The sequence below is a fragment of the Melanerpes formicivorus genome, unplaced genomic scaffold, assembly GCF_026170545.1.
Source record: "Melanerpes formicivorus ecotype bairdi unplaced genomic scaffold, bMelFor1.0.p_v2 SCAF_178, whole genome shotgun sequence".
NCBI lineage: Eukaryota > Metazoa > Chordata > Aves > Piciformes > Picidae > Melanerpes > Melanerpes formicivorus.
This window is the reverse complement of record NW_027142530.1, coordinates 93,440-118,462: the sequence shown is the minus strand read 5'-3', so window position 1 is coordinate 118,462 and position 25,023 is coordinate 93,440. Positions and strand designations below refer to the sequence as shown.

The 25,023-nt window shown below is 53.9% G+C and overlaps 3 protein-coding genes across 3 annotated transcripts in view; 2 read left to right on the top strand and 1 right to left on the bottom strand.

The window, feature by feature from the left end:
- Positions 1–25,023, bottom strand: part of LOC137457418 (zinc finger protein 208-like) — a gene marked incomplete at its 5' end in the record, with an annotated part of 316,357 nt that overhangs the window by 267,704 nt on the left and 23,630 nt on the right.
- On the top strand, positions 11,516–13,231 carry LOC137457414 (oocyte zinc finger protein XlCOF6-like). The gene is made up of 2 exons (XM_068169310.1): positions 11,516–11,519; positions 12,051–13,231. Exons 1-2 carry the CDS (start codon positions 11,516–11,518, stop codon positions 12,929–12,931), a joined length of 885 nt encoding a protein of 294 aa, XP_068025411.1. The 3' UTR covers positions 12,932–13,231.
- Positions 23,803–24,735, top strand: LOC137457408 (olfactory receptor 14A16-like). Its single transcript, XM_068169304.1, has one exon. It carries the CDS (start codon positions 23,803–23,805, stop codon positions 24,733–24,735), a length of 933 nt encoding a protein of 310 aa, XP_068025405.1.

The following is a 25,023-nucleotide window of genomic DNA, read 5'->3' as shown; positions in this document are numbered from 1 at the left end:
CTCAGCCCCTCCCGCCCCGCCGCAGCTCACCAGCCGGCAGCTGCCGCTCGCCCGCCAGCACCTCCGGCACTTCTCCCGCGCTCCGGCCCCGCTGCCGCTCCCCACGGGGCAGCACCAATGGCGGCCGCGGCCGGCAGGGGCAGCTCCTGGCTGGGCCTCGGCAGCGCCCAGGGGGAGGAGCTGCCGCGCTCACGGCGCCGCTGATTGGCTACGGCAGCCCGGCCGTGGGCGGGGCTTCTGTTCCAGACTGCTCCCTGCTTCCGCTCCCAGTCCCACGTGGCCGCAGCAGCCGGAGGGGCCGGGCCGGGGTCTCCCTCGCAGCGCTCTCTGCTCGCCAGCAGCCTGCCGGGGCCGGCGGCTCCCTGTGCGCTGAGCTCTTCCTCCTCCTCCTTCTGCTGCTCTGCTTCCCCCTTGTCCCGGGGTCCAGGTGTGGTGAGGGAGTCTCTGGGGCTGAGTTGGGGGTCGTGGGGTGGGGATCAGGGAATGCTCTCTGTGGGGCTGCGAGGGGTCGGGAGGGTCGCTTGGGTTGGGGAGGGGTTTGTGGGGTACGGGTCGGTGGGGCTGGGGCGGGGGGAAGCCTCTGCGGGGATCTAGGGGGAATCGGTGGGGTTTGGTTGGGGGCTTCTGGGGATATGTGGTTGGGGGTCCGTGGGATCCGGGGGAGATCGGTGGGGTACGGGGTGGGGGTGGGTCTGTGAGGTCCGGGGGAGCTCTGCAAGCTTGGCGCTTGGGGTCCGTGCGGTTTGGGGGGGGGGCGCTGTGATTGTGGGGACCTCTGTGCGGCTGTGGGGGTCTGCGGTGTTGGGGGTGGTCGTGGTGGGGGGGCTGTGGGGTAGGGCAGAGGTGTGCACGGTCGGTCAGCGTCGTCTGTGCTGTTCTGGGAGGGGTCTGTGCGGTTGCAGGGCCGCGGGTGGGGTTGGGGTGGGGGCTCGGTGGGGTTCCTTGTGCTGCTGACTCCCCCTGCTAGGAGGTGGTTTTTTTTTCCAAGGATTCTCTGAATCCTTGAATTTGAGCTTGGGATCTGCTCTTGACCTTAGCTGCTGGTTCTTGAGCTTGGGGACTGGATCTGAGCTTGCAGCTGGTTCTTGGGCTTGGGAGCTGGCTCTGAGCTTAGGAGCTGGGTCTGCACTTGTGATCTTGGTTCTGGATCTTAGGGGCAGGCTCTGGGCTCAAGAGGTGGTCCTTGAGCTTGGGAGGTGATTCTGACCTTTGTTGCTGGTTTTTGATCTTGGGGGCTGGCTCAGCTTGGCTGAGTGTGAGCTTGGGAGCTGGGTCTCACTTTTGGTCTCGTTCTCGAGCTTGGGGGCTGGCTGTGAGCTCGGGAAGCTGTTCTGAGCATGGGAGCAGGTGGTGAGCATAGGAGCTGAGTGTGAGCTTTTCACCTGCCTTGAACTTAAAATGTGAGAGGTTGGGTTCTGGGTCTGGATTTTGATCTGGGTCTGAGCCTGAGGGCTGGGTCTGCACTTTTGAACTGCTGCTTGCGCTTGGGAGCTGCATCTGAGCTTTGGATCTGGTTCTGCACTTCTGATATGGGTTCTTGAGCTTGGGGACTGGCTCTGAGCTTGGGAAGTGCTTATCATCTGAGTTTCTCACTCTGAGCTTGGGGGCTGGGTCTGAGCTTCAGCTGTTGTTCTCACCTTAGTTGCCGTCTCTGAGCGTGGGAAGCTGCTCTGAGCGTAGGAGCTGGGTGTGAGCTACTGAGCTGGGTGTGAGCTACTGAGCTGGGTGTGAGCCTGGCCCCTGCCTTGAGTCGAAAATGTGAGAGTGCAGCCCCACGCAGCCAGAGCCTTCCCCGCTGCGCTGCCGCCGCCCTCAGCGCTCCCCGGCCCCCTCAGCCCCTCCCGCCCCGCCGCAGCTCACCAGCCGGCAGCTGCCGCTCGCCCGCCAGCACCTCCGGCACTACTCCCGCGCTCCGGCCCCGCTGCCGCTCCCCACGGGGCAGCAACAATGGCGGCCGCGGCCGGCAGTGGCAGCTCCTGGCTGTGCCTCGGCAGCGCCCAGGGGGAGGAGCTGCCGCGCTCCCGCCGCCTCTCATTGGCTGCGGCTGCCCGGCCGTGGGCGGGGCTTCCGTTCCCCGTCCCACGTGGCCGCAGCAGGCGGAGGGGCCGGACCGGGGTCTCCCTCGCAGCGCTCTCTGCTCGCCAGCAGCCTGCCGGGGCCGGCGGCTCCCTGTGCGCTGAGCTCTTCCTCCTTCTCCTTCTTCATCTCTGCTTCGCACTTTTCCCGGGGTCCAGGTGGGGTGAGGGAGTCTGTGGGGCTGAGTTGGGGGTGGTGGGGTGGGGATCAAGGAATGCTCTCTGGGGGTCTGCGAGGGGTCGGGAGGGTCGCTTGGGTTGGGGAGGGGTTTGTGGGGCAGGGGTCGGTGGGGCTGGGGCGTGGGGGGAGCTTCTGCAGGGATCTAGGGGGAATCGGTGGGCTTTGTTTGGGGGGCTTCTGCAGATATGTGGGGGGGGGGGACGTGGGATACGGGGGAGATCGGTGGGGTACGGGGTGGGGGTGGGTCTGTGAGGTCTGGGGGAGCTCTGCAAGCTTGGCGCTTGGGTCCTTGCGGTTTGGGGGGGTGTCGCTGTGATTGTGGGGACCTCTGTGCGGCTGTGGGGATCTGCGGTGTTTGGGGTGGTCGGGGGGGGGGCTGTGGGGTAGGGCAGAGTTGTGCAGGGTCGGTGAACGTAGTCTGTGCTGTTCTGGGAGGGGTCTGTGCGGTTGCGGGGCCGCGGGTGGGGTTGAGGTGGGGGTCTGTGGGGCTCCTTGTGCTGCTGCCTCCCCCTGGTGGGGGCAGCTGCAGGCCCCCTTTGGCTGCTGCTGTGTTGCAGGCGGAGCCATTGGTGGGCTGCAGGGGCTGTCCCTGGCCCTGTGTCCCTGTGTCCCTGTGCTGGGGGCTGGGCTGGCAGCAGAGCTGAGGTGGCAGCGGCGCTGTGGGGGCTGCTGTGTGCAGGAGAGGTGGTGGTGAGCGTGGGGTGTGGCTTGCAGCAGAGGCTGCTGTGGGGGTGTGTGGGGGAGCCCTGGGGGTTTGGAGGCTTTGTGCTGGCAGGTGCCGGGCGGCTGCTGTGCTGAAGGGCAGCGGCTGGGCTGAGGGCCAGGCGCGGGGGGGAGCTGTGGGCAGGCTGTGTGCTGGGTGCCGTGGGGGTGTCAGGCGTGGGTGCTGTGCTGAGCCTGAGCTTGGGAGCGCCTGGGGCTGGTGTCAGCTGTGGGGCGGTTTGGCTGTGCTGGGGGTGGTGGCATCCAAGGCCTCTGTGCTCTGCAAGCTCTTGAGGCACAAAGATTCCCTGGGGGGTTGCAGAGTGATTCTCAGTTTCTCTGCAGGCCTCCTGAGCACAGAAAGGCTCAGGGCAGGAGGAGCTTTTGCTGATGGTTGTTTTGTGCAGCCTTGGGTGTTGGATCAGTGTCTTGGCTGAGTTTGGTCCTTTCTCTTGTGGCCAAGTTGAGGTCCCTTTGGTTTTGGCAGCTGAGCACAGGTTGAGGCTTTTGCTGCAATGGTTTTTGTGCTGGCAGCATTGTGTGCTGCCAGCTGGAGTGCTGTGTGCAGCTGTGGTGCCCCCAAGAGGGGCAGGAGGTTGAGCTGTTGGAGGGGGTGTGCAGGAGGCCCTGGGGGTGGTGGGAGGACTTTGGCAGCTCCCCTGTGAGGGTCAGCTATAAGAGTTGTGTCTGAGGCTGGAGAGGAGAAGGCTGTGGGGAGAGGTTGGAGCAGCCTTGTGGTAGCTGCTGGGGGCTGCAGGAGAGCTGGGGAGGGACTTTGGTGAGGGGCTGGGAGTGATGGGCTGAGGGGGACTGGATTGAAGGTTGAGGAGGGCAGATTTGGAGTGGAGCTTGGGAGGCAATAGTTTGGAGTGGGGGTGGTGAGAGCCTGGAGCAGGTTGGGCAGGGAGGTGCTGGCTGCCCCCTCCGTGGAGGTGCTGAGGGTGAGGTTGGATGAGGGCTTGAGCAGGCTGGTGTGGTGGAAGGTGTCTGTGGGCATGGCAGGGGGTTGGAGCTGTCTGCTCTTTGGGGTCCCTTCCAGCCCAAAGCATTCTCTGGCTGCTTGAGTTCAGACACTTAGCAGAAGTGCAATGAAGGGAACTTGAAATAAGCAAAGTTGTGAAACTGGCTCTGAGCCTGGGGGCTGGGGGTGAGCTTGTTTGCTGGTCCTTAGCTTGGGAGCTGCATCTGAGCTTGGGATCTGGGTCTGCACTTTTGATCTGGGCCTGACCTTGAGGACCTGTTCTGAACTTTGGTACTGCTGGAGTGCTGTGTGCAGCTCTGGTGCCCCCAAGAGTTTGGGAGCTGGGTCTTGAGCTTGGGTGTGGGTCTGAGCCTGGGGGCTGGGTGTGTTGTTGGCTGATGATTCCTGAGCTTGGGAGCTGAGTCTGAGCCTGGGAGCTGAGTCTGCACTTTTTATTTGAGTGTGAGCTCGGGGTCTGGTTGTTAAGCTCGAGAAGTGGTTCTGACCTTAGTTGCTGGTTCTTGGGCTTGGGGGCTGGCTCTGGGCTAGGGAAGTGGTTCTGGGCTCAGGTGCTGCTTTTTGAGCTTGGGGGCAGGCTCTGAGCTTGGGAATGACTTCTGACCTTAGTTGCTGGTTCTCAAGCTCAGGGCCTGGGGCTGGGCTCGGGATGTTGTTCTTGAGCTCTGGGCTCGGGGGCTGGCTCTGGGCTTGGGATGTGGTTCTGACCTTAGTTGCTGGCACTGAGCTGGGGGCTGGTGTTTGCACACAGGGACTGGCTGTGACCTTGGGAAGTGGTTCTGGCCTTAGTGGCAGGCTCTCGGGCTCGGGGGCTGGGTCTGAGCTTGGTGGCTTATTGTTGAGCTAGGGGGCAGCTTCTGAGCATGGGAGCTGGTTCTTGAGCTTGGGAAGTGGTTCTGACCTTAGTTGCTGGCTGTGAGCCTGGGAGCTGAGTCTGCACTTTTGATTGGAGCGTGAGTTTGGGGTTTCTGACCTTAGTTGCTGGTTCTTGAGCTAGGGGTACTGGCGCTGGGCTTGGGAAGTGCTTCTGGGCTTGTGGTCTGGGTCTGATCTTGGGTACTGGTTCCTGAGCTTGGGAAGTGGATCTGACCTTAGCTGCTGGCTCTGAGCCCAGGAGCTGAGTCTGCATGTTAGATTTGAGTGTGAGCTTGGGGGCTGGTGGGCTGGTTCTTGATCTGGAGAAGTTGTTCTGACCTTAGTTGCTGGTTCTAGAGCTTAGGAGCTGGCTCTGAGCTTGGGGGCTGTTTCTTGAGCTCAGGGATCAGGCTCTTGGCTCAGGGGCTGGTTCTCAAGCTGGGAAGTGGTTCTGACCTTAGTTGCTGGCTCTTGAGCTCACAGGCTGGTTCTGGACTTGAGGGCTGGCTCTGGGCTTGGGAAGTGGTTCTTGAGCTAAGGAAATTGGTTCTGAACTTGGGGGTTGGTTCTGACCTTAGTTGCTGGCTCTTGAGCTTGGGGGTCAGGCGCTGGGCTTGGGGACTGCATCTGAGCTCAGGAAGTGGTTCTGGGCTTGGGGGTTGGTTCTTGAGCTTGGGAAGTAGTTCTGACCTTGGTTGTTGGTTTTAGAGCTCAGGGGCTGGCTCTGAGATTGGGAAGTAGTTCTGGGCTTGGGGTCTGGGTCTGAGCTCAGGAGATTGTTCCCTAAGCTCAGGGCTGCTTCTTGGGCTTGGGGACTGGCTCTGGGCTCGGGGGCTGGTTCTTGAGCTTGGGAAGTGCTTCTGACCTTAGTGGCTGGCTCTAGAGCTCAGGGGCTAGTTCTGAGCTTGGGAAGTAGTTCTGACCTTAGGTGCTGGTTCTCAAGCTTGGGGGCTGGCCCTGAGCTCAGGGGCTGGCTGTCAAGCTTGGGAAGTGGATCTGAGCTTAGTTGGTGGCTCTAAGTCCTGGAGCTGAGTCTGCATGTTCGATTTGAGTGTGAGCTTGGGGGCTGGTGGGCTGGTTCTTGATCTTGAGAAGTTGTTCTGACCTTAGTTGCTGGCTCTTGAGCTTGGGGGCTGGCTCTTGAGCTGGGAAGTGGTTCTGACCTTAGTTGCTGGCTCTTGAGGTTGCAGGCTGGTGCTGGGCTTGAAGGCTGGTTCTGGGCTTGGGAAGTGGTTCTTGAGCTAAGGAAATTGGTTCTGACCTTACTTGCTGGTTTTGGGTTCAGGGGTCAGGCTCTGGGCTTGGGGGTTGGTTCTTGAGCTTGGGAAGTAGTTCTAACTTTGCTTGCTGGTTCGAGAGCTTGGGGTCTGGGTCTGAGCTCAGGAGCTTGTTCCCTGAGCTCAGGGCTGCTTCTTGGGCTTGGGGGCTGGCTCTGGGCTCAGGGGATGGTTTTTAATCTCTGGGGCTGCCATTGAGCTTGGAGATTGGTTCTGGAGCTTGGGAAGTGGTTGTGACCTTAGTTGCTGGTGCTGAGCTTGGGAGCTGGCTTTGTACTTGGGAAGGGTTTCTGACCTTAATTGTTGGTTCTCAAGCTGAGGGGCTGGTGCTGAGCTTGGGGTCTGGTTGTCAAGCTTGGAAAGGGTTCTGACCTTAGTTGCTGGCTCTGGACTTGGGGTGTGGTTCCTGACCTCAGGGCCTGGTTCCTGAGCTTGTAAATGGCTCTGACCTTGGTTGCTGGCTCTGGAGCTTGGTTGTGGCCTTTTTTGCTGGTTCTGGAGCATAGGGGCTGGCTTTTGAACTTGGGGGCTGGCTGTGAGCTTGGGAATTGTTCTGATCTTAGTTGCTGCTTCTTGAGCTTGGAAAGTGGTTCTGAGCTTGGGGGCTGGCTCTGATCTTGGGAGCTGAGTCTGCACTTTTGGTTTAAGTTGCTTGGGGGCTGGTTCTGGAGCTGGGGGGCTGGTTCTGGAGCTTAGAGGCTGGCTGTGAGCTTGGGAAGTATTCTGACCTTAGTTGTTGGCTCTGAGCTCAGGGGCTGGTTCTTGAGCTTTGGAAGTGGTTCTGATTTTATTTTCTGGCTCTTGAGCTTGGGGTCTGGATGTGAGCTTGGAAAGGGGTTTTGAGCTTAGTTGCTGGCTCTGGGCTTGGGGTGTGGTTCTTGACCTCAGGGCCTGTCTCTGAGGTCAGGGGCTGGTTCTTGAGCTTGGGGGTTGGTTATGAGCTTAGGGGCTGTCTCTGAGCTTGGAAAGTAGTTCTGACCTTACTGGCTGGCTCTTGAGCTTGTGGGGGCTGGCTCTGGAGCTTGGTTCTGACCTTTGTTGCTGGTACTGGAGCCTGGGGGCTGATTCCTAAGCTTGGAAAGGGTTTTGACCTTAGGTGCTGGCTTGGAAGCTTGGGAGCTGTTTCTTGAGCTTGGGGGCTGGGTGTGAGCTTGGGAAGTGGTTGTGATCTTAGTTGCTGGTTCTGAGCTTGGGAGCTGAGTCTGCACTTTTGATCTAGGTTCTGAAGCTTGGGTGCTGGTTCTTGAGCTTAGGAAGTGGCTCTGAGCTTGGGGGCTGGCTCTGAGCTTGGGGGCTGGCTCTGAGCTTAGCTGCTGGTTCTTGAGCTTGGGAAGTGGTTCTGATTTTATTTTCTGGCTCTTGAGCTTGGGGTCTGGGTGTGAGCTTGGAAAGGGGTTTTGAGCTTAGTTGCTCACTCTGGGCTTGGGGTCTGGTTCTTGATCTCAGGGCCTGTCTGTGAGGTCAGGGGCTGGTTCTTGAGCTTGGGAAGTGATTCTGAGCTTAGTTGCTGGCATGGGAGCGGAGTCTGCACTTTTGATCTAGGTTCTGGACCTTAGTGGCTGGCTCTTGAGCTTGGGGGCTGGCTCTTGAGCTTGAAATGTGGTTCTGACCTTATTTGCTGGCTTGTGAGCTTGGGGCCTGGGTGTGAGCTCTGGAGGTGGCTCTCAGCTTGGGAAGTGTTCTGACCTTAATTGCTGGTTCTTGAGCTCAGGGGCTGGCTCTGAGCTTGGGAAGTGTTCTGATCTTAGCTGCTGGTTCTTGAGCTTGGGGCCTGGATGTGAACTTAGGAGCTGGCTCTGAGCCTGGGGGCTGGCTCTGCATTTCTGATCTGGATTCTTGTGCTTGGGAGCTGACTCTGACCTTAGTTGCTGGTTCTTGAGCTTGGGGGCTGGGTGTGAGCCTGGCCCCTGTCTTGAATTTAAAATGTGAGAGTTCAGGCAGTTGGAAGTTGAAGCTGAGCTGCTTTGCACTGCAGTGCTTCAGAGTTTGTGATGCTCCAAAGGCAGATCTCAAAGAGCTGCTGCAAGAGTTGAGCTGAAGTGGCACAGTGCCCTGCAGAGGCAAAAGCTTTTCCCTGCCAGTCAGCCATTGGAATCATCTCCCCAGGGCAGTGGTGGATTGCCCTGCAGGGCAGAGTTGGAAGGCTCAGCTTGGCAGGGGGCTGGGCCAGCTCCTTTCCAGTGCAGTGTCAGCTGGCAAGGTTGGAGCAGCTGAGCCTTGGGGTCCCTTGCAGCCTGGCATTGTGTGGCAGCAGAGCTGTGCTGCTGGTTTTGAGGGCACTTGGAAAGCTTCTGGAGCATTTGTGCAGAGTGTGCAAGACATCCCTGAGCCTAGCAACTCCCTCAGCTCTCTTCAGAATGAACTCTGCAGAGCTGGAAGAGCTTTCCAGGAATTTGGCAGAGGTTTGGAGGAGTTTGGAAGGGATTTTGGTTCTTCTCCTCCTTGTCCTCTTCCTTGTCCTCCTCTGCCTCATCTTTTTCCTGCTCTCCCTGGAGGCTGCCCTTAGACTCCTAGAATCCTAGAGTGGTTTGGGTTGGGAGGGAGCTGCAAAGGTGCTGCAGTCCAAGCCCCACTGCAGTCAGCAGGGACATCCTGCACTAGCTCAGGTTGCCCAGAGCCCTGTCCAGCCTCACCTTGAGCCTCTGCAGGGCTGGGACCTCAAGCCCCTCCCTGGGCAACCTGTTGCAGTGTTCCAGCATGCTCCTGGTGCAGAACTTGTTCCTCACCTCCAATCTCAATCTGCTCTGCTCTAGTTTGAAGCCATTGCCTCTGGTGCTGTCCCTGCAGGCTTTGCAAAGAGTCCCTCTGCAGCCTTCTTGAGCCCCCTTCAGGTACCAGAAGGTCACTCTTAGGTCTCCCCAGAGCCTTCTCTTCTCCTTTGCAGGCTGAACACCCCCAGCTCCCTCAGCCTGTCCTGGTAGCAGAGCTGCTCCAAGCCCCTGATCACTTTTGTGTCCCTCCTCTGGGCCCTCTCCATCAGGTCCATGTCCTTCCTGTGTTGAGGGCTCCAGAGCTGGCTGCAGTGCTGCAGGTGAAGTCTCAGCAGAGCAGAGCCAAGTGCCAGGATGGCCTCTGTCCATCTGTGGCCCTGCTGCTTTTGGTGCAGCCCAGGCTGCCCTTGGCCTTGTGGGCTGCAGGCTCCCCCTGTCTGTTCCTGTCCAGCTTCTTGTCCAGCAGCACCCCCCAGTGGTTTTCTGCAGGGCTGCTTCCTATCCCCTCCTCCCCCAGCCTGTCCTGATTGTGAGGATTGTGCCAGGCCAGGGGCAGGACCCTGCCCTTGCTCTTGTTGAAGCTCAGGAGGTTGCCCTGGGCCCCCTCTGCAGCTTGTCCCCTTGAGCTCCTCCAACTTGTTCTGCAGGGTATTGCCTTAGGTTTCAGGAGGCAGAGAGGCTCTCTTTGAGCCTTGTGAAAGGAGTTGATGCCAAGCTGTGGCCAGAGGGTTGGATAGAATTGGGCAGTTTCCATGGCTGTGCTGTTCAGAGCTGCATCCTACAGTGCAAAGCATCCAATCCACAACAATCCATAGTGTGCCTGGGCCACGGGAGCCAACAAACCTCCCTAGGCCAAAGCTTCCTCCAGAGCTGCACCAAAGCAGGCCAGAACCCCAGGCCCCAAATGCCTTCCCCCTCCCCCATGCCTCTCTGTCCCTCCTCCCCCATACCCAAGAGCTGCAGTTACAGATTCTGGTAGGCAGCTCCCAGGTGAGCCAGGCCGCTGCAGGCTGCAGTTGGCAGCATTGCCAAGGCCTCAAAGCTCCTCTGCAGAGAGAGATGCCAGAAGCTGTTGCTGGGAGCAGAGAGGAAGGGCAAAGGAGGTTGGAGATCCTGTGCTGTTCCTTTGTAGAGAGTGGGTGCAGGCCTTGTGGGAATGAACTAAGCTAGATGACACTTTGTGGTGTCCCTCTGGACTCTGCTGTCCCTTCTGGAGGTCTCTACTCTCTGGTGTAAGACATCCCAGTGCCTTCTACCCACCACAGAGATTCTCCTCCATGCTCTCATCCAGAAGCTTCTGTTGGGCCCTACTGGCTGTGTAGATCAGCCCCTGGAGACTTGGTGGGGCCCTGGGGACTCTGAGAGGGCAGCAAGTGAGTGGAGCTGGAGCACTGGATGGAGAGATGGAGGGTGAAGGCTGCAGGGGGTGGGAGGGCTTAGTTCAGCAGCTGTGTGGCTCTGCCTGGCTCCTACCTCCAATGGTGCTGGCAGCAGCTGACCCCAGAAGCTCAAAGCCCCAAACCCTGCCTGGCTGAGGACTGAAGAGGTTTAGCAAGAAGCTGCCCAAGTCCCTTCCCCCTTTGCTGCACCTCCTGAAAGCATGAAGCTCCCTTTTTGTGTGTCCTGAGGGCTGCTGTGATCTTCTGTTGGGGAGTGGGCAGCAGAGAGGTGTGTGCAGGTCAAAGGTGAGCACAGAGTGTGTGGGGTGGGGGCAGGACCTGGGAGGAGAGCTGTGGCCAGAGCAAGATCTGCTGGCAAAGGCAGGTGCAGGCAGCAGAGGTCTGGGCAGGCAGTGGGAGGAAGCTTTAGGCAAGGGCTGGGAGAGGCTGTGTGGAGGCAGCTGTGTTGTGGTGCTGGCCTGCAGCTGTGTGCTGGGCTTGGGAGCTGAGCCTGCACTTAGTCTCATAGTATCATAGTATCAGTCAGGGTTGGAAGGGACCACAAGGATCATCTAGTTCCAACCCCCCTGCCATGGGCAAGGACACCCCACACTAGATCAGCCTGGCCAGAGCCTCATTCAGCCTGGGCTTAAACACCTCCAGGAATGGGGCCTCAACCACCTCCCTGGAGAACCCATTTCAGGGCTTCACCACTCTCATGGTGAAGAACCTCCTCCTCACATCCGGACTCAACCTTGTTGAGGTCTCCCATCTTGATCAGCCCTGGCTGTGTGCTGCAGCTGTGCTGCTGGGCTTGGGAGCTGCCCCCAGCAAGGCTGAGCTGTGCTGCCTGGTCCTGGGCAGTGCTGAACCATCCCTTGCAGGTCAGTGCTCTCCCCTGAGCCCTTTGCTTCTCTCTGTCAGGGGCTGAGTGGTCTCTCAATCATCCCTGCCCCTGTGTGCTGTGGAAGAGCAGAATTTGCAGTCCTGCCCCTTGGAGCAGCCCAAGAGGTAAGAAACCCAGAGTGGGTTAACAGCAGGACCCCAGCCCCAAGGGCAGCTCCCAGCCTCCACCTCCTCCTGTGCAGCATATTTCACCTCTCCAGGAGCTCTGAGGCCCATCAGGTGTTGTGGGAGTTGAGGAATGCTCCAGGCTGCTGGGAGTGTGTTGTGAGCAGGAGGTGATGTTTGGGGGTTGGGATCTGGAGGGTGGTGGGAGAAGGTTGGAGGTGGTTTGTTCTTCCTTGGTCAGTGCTGCTGCCTCCATTGTCTGAGCCAGGGGAGATCAAAGGACAGGGCCTGGGCCAGGAACCACCCTGCCAATGCCACCAGGCTGGAGCAGAGTAGGACAAGACCATGTGTAAGTCCCAGGGTACCTCAGGGCACTGATCACAGGAACCTGGGGTCTCAGCACAGGTATTAGAGGTCTGTGCCCACACTGTGGCAGAAACTGAAGGTTTGAGGTCCCCTCTGCATTCTCTCCTCCAGCTGGGTGTTGGGAATCAGGGAGTGTCATGACCCAGTCAGGATCTGAGGGTTTGAGGTCCTGGGCTCAGGTGCTTCCATCTTCCATATTGCAGAGCTGTGACCCCTTCCTGCCACAGCATGGCCTCACAGAAGGACCCAGACAAGAGCTGGGAGGAGAAGCAGCACTCAGAGATCAAGTTGGAGAAGCCAATGTGCAGTCCCAAGGTAGAGGAGGATGGGGAGGAAAAAGAGGAGAAGATGGAGGATAATGCTGAGAATGACAACTATGAAGAGGAGGATAATGATGATGAAGGTGAGCAGGATGAGGGGGAGGAATGTATGGAGGAGGATGAAGCCAGAGCAGGTCCCTCAGTGTCACCCAAAGAGCTGAATCAGTGCTCTGAGTGTGGGCAGAGCTTCCCAGGTAGGTCAGAGCTAGTGAAGCACCACTGCCCACAACCTGGCACTTGTCCCTTCATTTGTGGTGACTGTGGCAAGAGGTTCCGCTGGAACTCTCATCTCCTCCAGCACCGCCGCACCCACACTGGAGAGAAACCGTTCACCTGTGCTGACTGCGGCCGGAGCTTCACCCGGCGCGGCCATCTCATCCGGCACTGCCTCACCCACACTGGAGAGAAACTTTTCATCTGTGTAGACTGCGGTCAGAGCTTCACCCAGCGCGGCAATCTCACCCAGCACTGCCTCACTCACACTGGAGAGAAGCCCTTCTCATGTGACAGCTGTGGCAAGCGATTCAGGCACATCTCTACTCTTAGGCGACACCACCTCACCCACACCAGTGAGAAGGCCTTTACCTGCAGGGGCTGCGGCAAGAGCTTCAAACACAGCTACACTCTCACCATCCATCGCCGCATCCACACTGGAGAGCACCTGTTCCCCTGTGCTGAGTGTGGCAAGAGCTTCACCACGAGTACTCGATACATCCAGCACCAACTCATCCATAATGGTGAGAAGCCGTACAGCTGTGCTGACTGCGGCAAGAGCTTCACCCAGAAGCGAGCTCTCACGGCGCACCATGGTGTGCACACTGGCGAGAAGTCGTTCAGCTGTGCTGCGTGCGGTCAGGCCTTCAGCCGTAGGGGCAATCTCATTCGCCACCACCGCACACACACCGGTGAGAAGTCTTTCAGCTGTGCTAACTGTGGGAAGAGCTTCAGACAGAGGAGCACTCTCATTCGCCACCACCGCACCCACACCGGTGACAAGCCTTTCACTTGTGCTGATTGCGGTAAGAGCTTCAGCGAGAATCGATCCCTCAATCATCACCGCTGCACCCACAACTGAGAGCAGCCTGTACTGGAGGGGCGGCATAAATCCACCTAGAATCTGTGGGGTAATCATGATCCTTCTGAGAGGGTCTTTCCAGCACCAAAATCATCCCTTTTTACTTTGCAGTTCTCAGGGACTGGGGACACCAGCAGCAACAAACACCTCCTGCCCTTCTGAACACCAATTATTGCTAATGAGAACAATTACAGTGCTGAGACTGCACAGCTGGAGCTCCCAGTGGAGCTGGGCAGGGCTTTGCCAGGGTCTGTCTGGTTCTTCCCCAATGCTTTGTGTCTCCCTGAGGTAAGAAATCCTCTGTCCATTGACCAATTGTCTCAATAAACCCAAAAGTTACCCAAATCCTGTCTGTTTGCTTTTATTTCAGATATCCCTGCCTCAATGACTGAATTTTGGGGCCATTTGCTCCTAAGGGATGGGGTGGAGCTGTGTGCTCAGTTCAGGGAGGGGACAATGAGGCTCTCAGAGGAGTCTTGAAAGGCAGCTCAGAGGCATTCTCCAGGGGCTTTCAGGTGACCTTAGATGTTTTGGATTTGGATGGTCCTAGGACCATCTTGGGATCTTTGGAGGGTGTAGGGGGAAGCTCATGGAGATCTTTGGAAGAACTCAGAAAGCTTCTGTTGGCTTTCCACTCTGGGGCTGGAACAAGTTGAAGAGCTGAGAAGAGATTAAGCTGCCTGTTCCCCCCAAAACAGAAGTGAGGGAAAAATAACACACACAGGAACCAAAAACCCCTCTGGCTTGAGATAAGGACTTGAGATAAGAACAAAAGAGTTGAATCCAAAAGAGATCCCATAATGCACACTGACCTGAGGCTGTTTGCAGAAAGAAGCACAGCAGTGAGCTGCAGCAGCCAGGAGTTCAATTCCTGCAGCCCTCCCGCTCAGCAAAGAGCCAGCACCTGAGAGCCAGAACCCAACAACAGCAACCAGAACAGGAAGCCTCTCATGTTGCCATCTGAACTTCAGACCCTGTAGTCCTTTGCTCCAGCCAGCGCTGTCCCTGTGAAGGTGGCATGAGGCAGGATGGAGTAATGGCAGCAAATTTCCAGCTTAACCTTTGATATTCCCAAGCCCTCATTCTGTGCCACCTGCACCATGCCCAGCAGCGATCAGCAGCACACCTCAGGCTCTGTCCATTCTCACTCCACAGGAGGTTGCTTTGCAGTACCCAGAGGGCTGCTCACTGCAGGTGCTCTGCAGCTCCACTCTGCTCCAGCACAGTCTGGATCAGTCCATGCCCCGTCCAAATGCTGCAAATGCTGGGGCTGTGTTTCTAGCTCTGGGGCAGTTTGAGTCCAGTGACTCCTTCTATGCCTCCAAGTGAAAGCAAACTGTGGCTTGCATCCCAGTACTCAGCTTCCAACACATCCAGGTGTGGGGATCCCCCTGTCACACCAGAAACACAGATGGGTTCCACCCCTTGTGGTTTGATGGTGTCAGAGCACTCTGGGCACCTGTATCTACTAAAGCTTTATCCTCTCATGGCTTCAACTTGCCAGGCCATTGGTTCTGTAGAGTCCAACAAACTAATTTGTCTCTCCCCTCCATCTGGTTGGAGGCTGAGGCCCTCTAAGTGCCAGGTGCTGCTCTTTGGCCAAAACAACCCCATGCAGTGCTACAGGCTGGGGTCAGCGTGGCTGGAGAGCAGCCAGACAGAAAGCATCCTTGGTGGTACTGGTTGATAGTAGGCTGAACATAAGCCAGCAGTGCACCTAGGTGTCCAAGAAGGCCAATGGCATCCTGGCCTGCATCAGGAACAGTGTGGCCAGCAGGAGCAGGGAGGTCATTGTGCACATGTTCACTGCACTGGTTAGGCCACACCTTGAGTACTGTGTCCAGTCCTGGGCCCCTCAGTTTAGGAAGAATGTTGACTTGCTGGAAGGTGTCCAGAGAAGGACAGCAAAGCTGGGGAGGGTTTTGGAGTACAGGTCCTATGAGGAGAGGCTGGGAGTTCTGATTTTGCTTAGCCTGGAGAAGAGGAGACTCAGGGGAGACCTTATTGCTCTCTACAACTACCTGAAGGGAGGTTGTAAACAGGAGGAGGTTGGTCTCTTCTCTCAGGTAACCAGCACCAGAACAAGAAGACACAGTCTCAAGCTGCACAGGGGAGCCTTAGACTGGATATTAGGAAGAAGTTCTTCATGGAGAGAGTGATTGCCCATTGGAATGTGCTGCCTGGGGAGGTGGTGGAGTTGCCGTCATTGGGGGTGTTTAGGAAGAGACTTGATAGGTTGCTTGGTGCCATGGCTTAGTTGATTAGATGGTGTTGGATGATGGGTTGGATGTGATGATCTTGAAGGTCTCTTCCAACCTGGTTTATTCTATTCTATTCTAAGTGGACAGAACAAAGGGGATGGTGTCTGAGAAAAAAGAAGTGCAGGGAATAAAAGGGTTGGTGCCTGAGCAAAAAGAAGGGCAGAGGAAAAAAGGGTTGGTGCCTGAGAATGAAGAAGCGCAGGAAGCACTAGAAAAAAATATTTGGTGCCCAAGAATAAAGCCCAGAGAATAAAAGTGGTGGTGCCTGAGATAAAAGAAGTCCAGAGGAAAAGAGGGATGGTGCCCGAGAGAAAAGGGGAGCAGAGAAGAAAACGGTCTGTGGCAGAGGAGAAAGGAGTGCACAGAATAACAGAGTTGGTGCCTGAGAAAAAGTAGGCACAGGGAATAATTGGGTTGATGCCCCAAAAAAAAAAGAAGTGCAGGGAAAAATAGGGTTGGTGTCTGAGAATAAAGAAGAGCAGAAGAAAAATGTCTTGGTGCCCAAGAGATAGAAAGTGAAGAGAAAAAAAGGTTGATGCCTGAGAAAAAAGAAATGAAGAAAATAAATGTTCAGTGCCCGAGAAGAAAGAAGCACAGAGAATAAAAGTGTTGGTGACCGAGAAAAGAGAAGTGCAGGGAATAAAAGTGCGAGTGCCCGAGGGAAAAGGACAGAGAATAAAATAGTTGGTGCCCAAGAAGTAAGAAGTACAGAGAAAAAAAGGGATGGTGCATAAGAAAAAAAGAAGTACAGAGAAAAATGTGTTGGTGCTGAAAGAAAACAAGAGGAGAGAATAAAATTGCTTGTGGCCAAGAAATAAGAAGCACAGAGCAAAAAAAGGTCTGTGCACAAAAATAAGACTCTCAGAGAGAAAAAGGGTTGGTGCCTGAGAAAAAGCAGCACAGGGAAAAAGGGTTAGTGCCTGATAAAAAAGAAGCATAGAGGAAAAAAGGGTTGGTGTCCACAAAAAAAGAAGTGCAGAGAATTGTAGGGTCAGTGCCCAAGAAAAGAGAAGTGCAGGGAAAAAAGGCTTGGTGTCCAAGAAAAAAGAAGTGCAGAGAAACAAAGCATTGCTGCATGAGAAAAAAGAAGTATAGAGGAAACAAATGATTGGTGCCCAAGAAATAAGGAGCAGAGAATAAAATAGTTTGTGCCTGACAAATAAGAAGCACAGAGAGAAAAAGTGTTGGTGGCCGAGAGAAAAGAAGCACAGGGGAACACAGGGTTGGTGCCTGAGAGAAAAGAAGTGCAGAGAAAAATGTGGTGGTACCTGAAAGGAAACAAGAGAGAGAACAAAATTGTTGGTGCCCAAGAAATAAGAAGTGTAGGGAATAAAAGTGTTGGTGCCCAAGGAAAAAGAAGTATGGAGAAAAATGTGTTTGTGCCCAAGAGATAAAAAGTGAAGAGAAACAAAGGGTTGGTGCCCGAGTGAGAAGTGCAGAGGAAAAAAGGGTTGGTGCCTGAGGAAACAGAAGTACAGAGGAAGAAACGGTTGGTGCCCGAGGGAAAAGAAGGGCAGAGGACAAAAGGTTTGGTGCCCAAGAAAAAAGAAGGGCAGAGAAAAAAGTGTTGCTGCCTGAGAAGAAAGAAGTGCAGGGAATAAAAGGGTTGGTGCCTGAGAAAAAAGAAGCCCAGAGAAGAAAAATGGTTGGTGCACAAAGGAAAAAGAAGCTCAGAGAAAAAAAGTGTTGGTGCCCAAGAGAAAAGAGGAGCAGAGTAGAAAAGGGTCTGTGCCCAAGAAAAAAGAAGTGCAGAGAAGAAAAGGGTTGGCATCCGAGAAAAAAGAAGTGCTGAGGAAATAAGTGTTGGTGCTGGAGGAAAAAAAAAAGGGAAGGGGGAAAAAAGGGTTGGTGCCCTAGAGAAAAGAAGTGTAGAGATAAAAATGATTGGTGGCCGAGAAAAAAGAAGCCAGAGGAGAAAAGGCTGGTGCCCAAGGGAAAGGAAGTGCAGAGGGAAAAAGGTTGGTGCTAGAGCAAAAAGAAGATCAGAGGAACAAAGGGTTGGTGCCTGAGAACAAAGCAGCACAGAAGATAAAGGTTGGTACCCAGAAGAAAAGAAGCACAGAGTAAAACCAGGGTGGTTCCCCAAAAACCAACAAGATCAGAGAAACAAAGGGTTGGTGCCTGAGGAAAAAGAAGGCCAGAGGAAAGAAGGGTTGGTGCCCAAGAAAAAGAAGCATAGAGAAAAAAGTGTTGGTGCCTGAGAAAAAAGAAGTGCAGGGAATTAAAGGGTAGGTGCCCAGAAAAAAAGCAGCATGGAGGAAAAAAGGGTTGGTGTCTGAGCAAAAAGAAACAGAAAGAATAGAAATAATGGATGCCTGAGAAAAAAGAAGTGCAGGGAATAAAGGGGTTGGTGCCAGAGAGAAAGGAAGCACAGAGGAAAAAGGGTTGATGCCTGAGAAAAAAGATAGTAGAGGAAAAAATGTTTGGTGTGCAAGAAAAAAGAAGCACAGAGAAAAAGGGGTTGGTGCCCAAGAGAATAGAAGCACAGGGAATAAAAGGGTTGGTGAATGAGAAAAAGAGAGCACAGAGAATAAAAGGGCTGGTGCCTGAGAGAAAAGAAGAGCAGAGGGAAAAATGGTTGGTGCCCAAGAAAAAAAAAGCACAGAGGAAAAAATGGTTGGTGCAGACTTTGCTCTCTTTCCTGCTGCTTCCACACTCTGCAAAGGACTGGTTCTGTATCTCATAATTGTTTTTCCTTTTCCTCTCCTTCTCCCATCCATCCTTGTTCCTTACCCTTCTGAACCCTGCCTGTCACTGTTACATAAATATATATATATATATATACTGTTTAAAGAAAAATCCTTTGCCTCTTTACTTCCAAGCTGAACCCAAATTATTTCTTGGTGGATTTGCTCTCTCTGTTGGGGAAGGGGATTCTCAGCCTTGCCCCCATCTGAGCTTTTAAGCCCCAGTTAAGGCTCAAACCACCACAATGCCTTAATGACAGGCATGCCAGTAGAGAATGACCAATTGAGATGTGACACCTGTGCCTGCTGATAGACCAGAGAACCTTGCTGTGCAACGTAATAAATGTCTTTGCCTGCTTACATCCTGTCCTGGAAGCATTGCTCGAGGTAATTAAAACATCTAAACTATTACAAATGGTGACCCCAAACGTTTGCCTCAACCAACTATTCTTTATGACTCTCACTTGCACCACCAAGAAGACATTTTGCTTTTAAGGACTGTGGAGATGCTCCTGTTTGTCAGTGCCACTAATGGTGGCTATTGGATTAGTCTCTGTGAGATTAATCTGTCTGCCTTTATGCTGGCGACGTTCCCTGATTCGCCGGACATTATGGATGCGATATACGTCTAAGTACACCTGATAACGAGTAGGTAATTATATTGGAGATTATAGATGTGCTATATGTCTAAGATAAGGCGAGGTACATCTGATAGAATAGAATAGAATAGAGTAGAGTAGAATAGAATAGAGTAGAGTAGAATAGAATAGAATAGAATAGAATAGAATAGAATAGAATAGAATAGAATAGAATAGACCAGGTTGGAAGAGACCTTCAAGATCATCAAGTCCAACCTATCATCCAACACCACCTAATAAACTAAACCATGCAACCAAACACCCTGTCAAGTCTCCTCCTGAACACCTGCAGTGATGGTGACTCCACCACCTCCCCAGGCAGCCCATTCCAATGGGCAATCACTCTCTCTGTGTAGAACTTCCTCCTAACCTCCAGTCTAAAGCTCCCCTGGTGCAGCCTAAGTCTGTGTCTTCTTGTTCTAGTGCTGCTTGCCTGGGAGAAGAGACCAACTTCTGCCTGTCTACAACCTGCCTTATGGTAGTTGCAGAGAGCAATAAGGTCTCCCCTGCGTCTCCTCTTCTCCAGGCTAAGCAACCCCAGCTCCTGCAGTCTCTCCTCATAGGGCTGTGCTCCAAACCCCTCACCAACTTTGTTGCCCTTCTCTGGACACACTCCAGCAAATCAACCTCCTTCCTAAACTGAAGGGCCCAGAACTGGACTCAGGACTCGAGGTGCAGCCTAACCAGTGCAGTGTACAGGGGCAGAAGGACCTCCCTGCTCCTGCTGGCCACACTGTTCTTAATGCAGTCCAGGATGCCATTGGCCCTCTTGGCCACCTGGGCACACTGCAGGCTCATGTTCAGCCTACTATCGACCAGTACCCCCAGGTCCCTCTCTGCCTGGCCGCTCTCCAGCCACTCTGACCCCAGCCTGTAGCTCTGCATGGGGTTGCTGTGGCCAATGTGCAGATATATATTGTGTGGTGGTGAAAGAAAGTCCAGTTCTCCCCCACACACAAAAACCATGGCTGAGTCAGTCAGAGGAGCAGATGGAAAAGAGCTATGTTGACAGGCAGAATGAAATGTGATGAGTATATACACAATATACAGTATTTACAGTATAAATAAAGGTATACAGCAAAGAATGTAACACAGAAAAACCTCCATCGAGGAGGGTCCCCCCAAAAACTCCTTTTCCCCCTTCCTCCTTTTTTTCCCAAAAAGGGTTAGAGAGAGAGAAAGGAATTATTGGGGAAATTCTGTTAGTTCAAAGCCTATGCTAAGGGAAGAAAACAAAAGAATTAGTTTCTTATCTCATTAGCTGAAGGTCAGCCAAGCACAGAGAGAGAAGCAGTTGTCCAGGCAGACGGAGTCACCATCCCTGGATGTCTTCAAGAGGGGATTGGATGTGGCACTCGGCGCCATGGTCTAGTCATGATGTCTTGGGTGATGGGTTGGACTTGATGATCTTTGAGGTCTCTTCCAACCTTGCTGATACTGTGATTCTGTGACTGAAACAGACAGACTGACTGAGAAAAGCAGACTGAGACTCAAACTAAACTAAAGCTAAAATTTACAGTTGCATTCTCACTGACCTACCGATCTGTGTAGCCTAAACCGGTCACATATTGGCTGTTAGGCATTGCCTGACACCCCTGTGTCATCCTGGTTTAAAACATCCTTGCTGGATAGTAGTCTAAGACTGATTGGCCTCACTGTGTCAGTGACTGCAGTGACTTCTCCTCCAGTGAGCTCTCAGACACCCTCCCAGTCCTGGCAGACTTGAAGCTCTCTCTGCCTTCCTCATCTTCCTGAGATCCTCTGGCAGTGTCCTCAGCCCTGCTGTGCTGTGCAGAGGAGCTGCTCCTGGCCAGAGCTGTCTCCTGCAGCGCTGCCTGCTTGCCAGCAGCTCCCTCCAGCCCAAGAGCCTGGCCTGGCTCAGCAGCAGAGGACCAGCCCAAGGCATTTAAAGGAGCCCTCTGGTGGCTTTGTTAGCAAGTCCATGAACCTCAGAGACTGAGAAGCAGTACCTGAGTACCCCCAGGTCCCTCTCTGCCTGGCCGCTCTCTAGCCACTCAGACCCCAGCCTCTGGCACTGCATGGGGTTGCTGTGGCCAATGTGCAGATATATATTGGCTGTTAGGTATTGCCTGATACCCCTGTGTCATCCTGGATTAAAACATCCTTGCTGGATAGTAGTCTAAGGCTGTGAGTGGAATCTCAGGAGTAATGTGATCTACTGTATTCTGATTGTCCCCTGGTACTCCACTCTGGTGAGGCCACAGCTCAAGTGTTGTGTCCAGTTTTGGGCACCACAATACAAGAGAGATGTGGAGATGCTGGAGTCAGTGCAGAGGAGGGCAGGGAAGCTGGGGAAGGGCCTGGAGAATAAATTCTGATGAAGAGTGACTGATGGAGGCTGAGGGAAGACCTCATGGCTCTCTGCAGGTGCCTGAAAGGACATTGTGGAGAGACGCTGATGTTGGTCTCTTCTCACAGGCAATCAGCAACAGAACAAGAGGGAACAGCCTCAAGCTGCAACAGGGGAGGCTTGGACTGGACAGTATGAAACATTTTTGGTCACTGAAAGAGTGGTCAGGGACCGGAATGTGCTGCCCAGGGAGGTGGTGGAGTCCCCAGCCCTGGATGTATTTAAAGGAGGTTTGGATGTGGTGCTTGGAGATACGATTCATGGGTGACCCTTGTAGAGTAGGGTTCTGGGTGGGACTTGGTGATCCTGAGAGTCTTTTGCAACCTGAATGTTTCTGTGAGTCTGTGACACTTCTACCAATTCCTAAGACTGTTAGTGATTCAATTTCCTGTTTTTAGCCAGTAGTTTACTGTCCCTGTGCTGGTAGATGGCATCTAACATATGCCTCACTTGCTGAAACTTCATCTTCTGTTCACTCTGCTAGGGTTGCTCTTGGAGGGGTTTGCACTTCAGAGGCTGTGTAGACTTAATTTGTCTTCTGAAATCTCTTTGTGCATTCATCCCAGCTATTGAAGGGAATGAGCTGCAGGCATGGGACAGTGTAGGAGAGGCTGCAGTAGGGATGACCAAAGGGTCTGGCAAGGCTGAGTGGCCCAACAAGACCAAGACCTTTGTCCTCTTGGCTTTGGCAGTTGCCTCTGCCACCAAGGTCTGTGAGGAGAAACTTGGCTTTGAGGATTTGAGGTTCTTCTAGTCCAAGGGCAGTGGTCAGGGCTTGGCCTTTCTACTTCATAGATCAAAGGCAAGTTTTTCTCCCCTGCACATTGCCTTTGTCTCCCTGCAATCCTGGCCTCTAACAAGCTGCTCTAACGAGTCCCTGGGGAGCCTTTGCCAGTAACAAGCCTCAGTGAGGCCAATCAGTGCTTCAAGGTACTTTGGAGTTTTCTCCTGACTTGGACTTCTTGAGAGGCTTCTTGGCAGTACCTTGGCAGAGTCTCCTGGCAGTACCTAAGGATGATGTCATCAGCCCCAAGTACTCCATGGGGCTCATTAAATACTGCTGAACCTCTCATTATTGCCATGGTTTCTGCAGCTAATTGGAAAGGTTTTTATTGCACAAAGTATCTGATAAAAATTATATTTAAAGGTACATTTCATTCCTTTTCAGCAGGAGTTGTCTCTTTGCAAGCAAACCACAGCAAAACCTGACAAGGTCCTACCCTGGTCACTGCTCACACTCACTCCCCACTGCTCCCTCAGGAGCTCAGACACACAGTTGAGGGACAGGATCTGCCTTGCCAGGGGCTGGGGGTCAAGGCTTGGTCCTTTGGATCAGTGGAACCCCTCCAGGTTTCCTCAGGAGCAGAGCCACCTTTGGCTGCTTGTCCTGACCTGTCAGCACTGCCTCAGTTCTCTGCTCTCACCACAGCCTGGAGATGCTTCAGTGCCTCCAGTGATGCTTCCCTTGCATCCACTCTGTCCTGCTCTAACCAGACCCTGGGGACCCTTTCCCAGTATGCTTCATTGGGACCCATTAAGAGTAGAAGAAACTTCAGAGTTTGAATCTGACTTTGACTTCTGGAGAGGTTTCATCAGCTTCCTCTCAGTCCCTAAGGTTTACAGGGCACCAAAAGCCAAAGCAGAGTCATTAAAATACCATGGTCTGGTCCTCTGCTGCCCTATTGGGCCAGGCTTCTGGGCTGGAAGATGCTTCAGGCAAGCAGGCAGCACAGCAGGAGACAGCTCTGGACAGGAGCATCTCCTCTGCACAGCACAGCAGGGCTGAGGGCACTGCCAGAGGATCTCAGGGAGATGAGGAAGGCAGAGAGAGCTTCAAGGTGGCCAGGACTGGGAGGATGCTGAGAGCTCACTGGAGGAGAAGTCACTGCAGTCACTGACACAGTGAGGCTGTGGGTGCAGGACACTGCAGCTGCAGCTCCTGGAGGCATCTCTATCTCAGCAGCTGATGCTCAGCTGAAGGCTCCTGGAGTGTGCACACAGAAGAAGGACCAAAGCCCTTCACTTCCATCCTATGAGCAGCAGTGAGCAGAGCTGGGTAAGGAGAAGGCTTCACCCCCATCCCCTCTGCCTTTCTCTCTTCCCTTCACTGTCTCTGCAGCACTGCAGGCCTGGTCCCTGTTTCTCCACCTCTCCATGGGTGGTGGTTTTAGGCTATGCCTTTAAAATTTAGTTACAGATTTTGAGCAGAAAAGTAGAAACAAAATAAATAGATCACTCTTGGGTGTGAAAAGGAGAATAAAAGATTATTCTAAACAAATTCATTGGATAAATATCTGGAATCAGAGCAGCTGTACCATAACAATTCTCTCTCTTCTCTTCTGATCTCAGCTGTTGTGCTTTGCTCAGGAGAGATCACCTGCTTTGGCTGGCCATGGCTAAGTCTAACCCACTGCTTTTTCTCTCTCTCCACTCCTAATTCTCTCTTGGAACAGCAGGGTAAGGGATAGGGGCAGAGAAAGAGCTTCCCTGGTCTCTGACCAGGGGGCTTCATGTCATTTGGTAATTGTAAATAGCTGTCTAATATTGTCACTCCTGTATGTTTTGTACCTGTTCATTGCATTCCATTGTAGAGTGTAGCTCTTGCTTGTCAATACAGCTTCATTTGCTTCTGACTGAGCTGCTCTGGCAAAGCTAATGATGGGGGGGAATTTCAATCCAACACAATCGGATTCTTGGGCTGTTGGTCACTTTCTGTTCTGACACCAGAGGAATCTTCATGGCAATTCTGGGTCCCTTCTGCATTTGAAGCTGTGATGAATTCTGGCATGGGTTGGTAGTGATCCATTCCTCATGCAGCTCAGGGACAGGGGTTACAATGAGGCTGAGAGAATTGTGCCTTAACTTGTCACTGCCTTTCCCTCCTCGGACAGGTCTCCATGGCCAGAGGTAGCAGATGGCCAACAGCAGCTCCATCAGCCACTTCCTCCTCCTGCCATTCCCAGGCACAAGGCAGCTGCAGCTCCTGCACTTCTGCCTCTTCCTGGCTGTCTACCTGGCTGCCCTGCTGGGCAATGGCCTCATCATCACCACCATAGCCTGGGACCACCACCTCCACACCCCCATGTACTTCTTCCTCCTCAACCTTGCCCTCCTAGATGTGGGTACCATCTCCACCACTGTGCCAAAATCCATGGCCAATTCCCTGAGGGACACCAGGGACATCTCCTATGCAGGATGTGTTCTCCAAATCTTCTTTTCAGTATTTCTAATTCAGACAGAGTTTTATCTCCTCACCACCATGTCCTACGATCGCTACGTTGCCATCTGCAGACCCCTGCACTATGAGACCCTCCTGGGCAGCAGAGTTTGTCTCCACCTGGCAACAGCTGTCTGGGGCTGTGGCTTTCTCTATGCTCTGCTGCATACAGCCAATACATTTTCCCTGCCCCTCTGCCAGGGCAATGCTGTGGACCAGTTCTTCTGTGAAATCCCCCAGATCCTCAAGCTCTCCTGCTCCACATCCTACCTCAGGGAACTTTGGCTAATTGTGACCAGTGTCTGTTTAGAATTTGTGTGTTTTGTGTTCATTGTGGTGTCCTATGTGCAGATCTTCAGGGCAGTGCTGAGGATCCCTTCTCAGCAGGGACGCCACAAAACCTTTGCCACCTGCCTCCCTCACCTGGCTGTGGTCTCCCTGTTTCTCAGCACTGCCTTCTTTGCCTACCTGAAGCCCTCCTCCATCTCCTCCCCATGCCTGGACCTGGTGGTGTCAGTTCTGTACTCAGTGGTGCCTCCAGCAGTGAACCCTCTCATCTACAGCCTGAGGAACCAGGAGCTGAAGGCTGCCCTGAGCAGACTGATTCCTGGATGCTTTCAGAAGCAATAAACTCATTATCTTCTCCAGCAGAGCAGTTCTGCTGTCACTCAGTGCAGGCCCAGCCTGGCTGCTCAAGTTCTGGCTGCTGCTGTTGCTGTTCCCCTTGTGAGAATGTTGTTCCCACACAAATGTCTTTCTTCAGACCATTTCTGGTTCAGTGTTGTCCTGTCTGGGGTGACCCAGAGGATGCAGACAGCAGGAGCTGTGCTCCCTGTGTGTTCAACAATAAAGTACCCTGCTTCTCTGATTTCCTTCCTCCTGAGTTACTTGTCTGAGTTCTTTCCCGCAAGGCTTCTT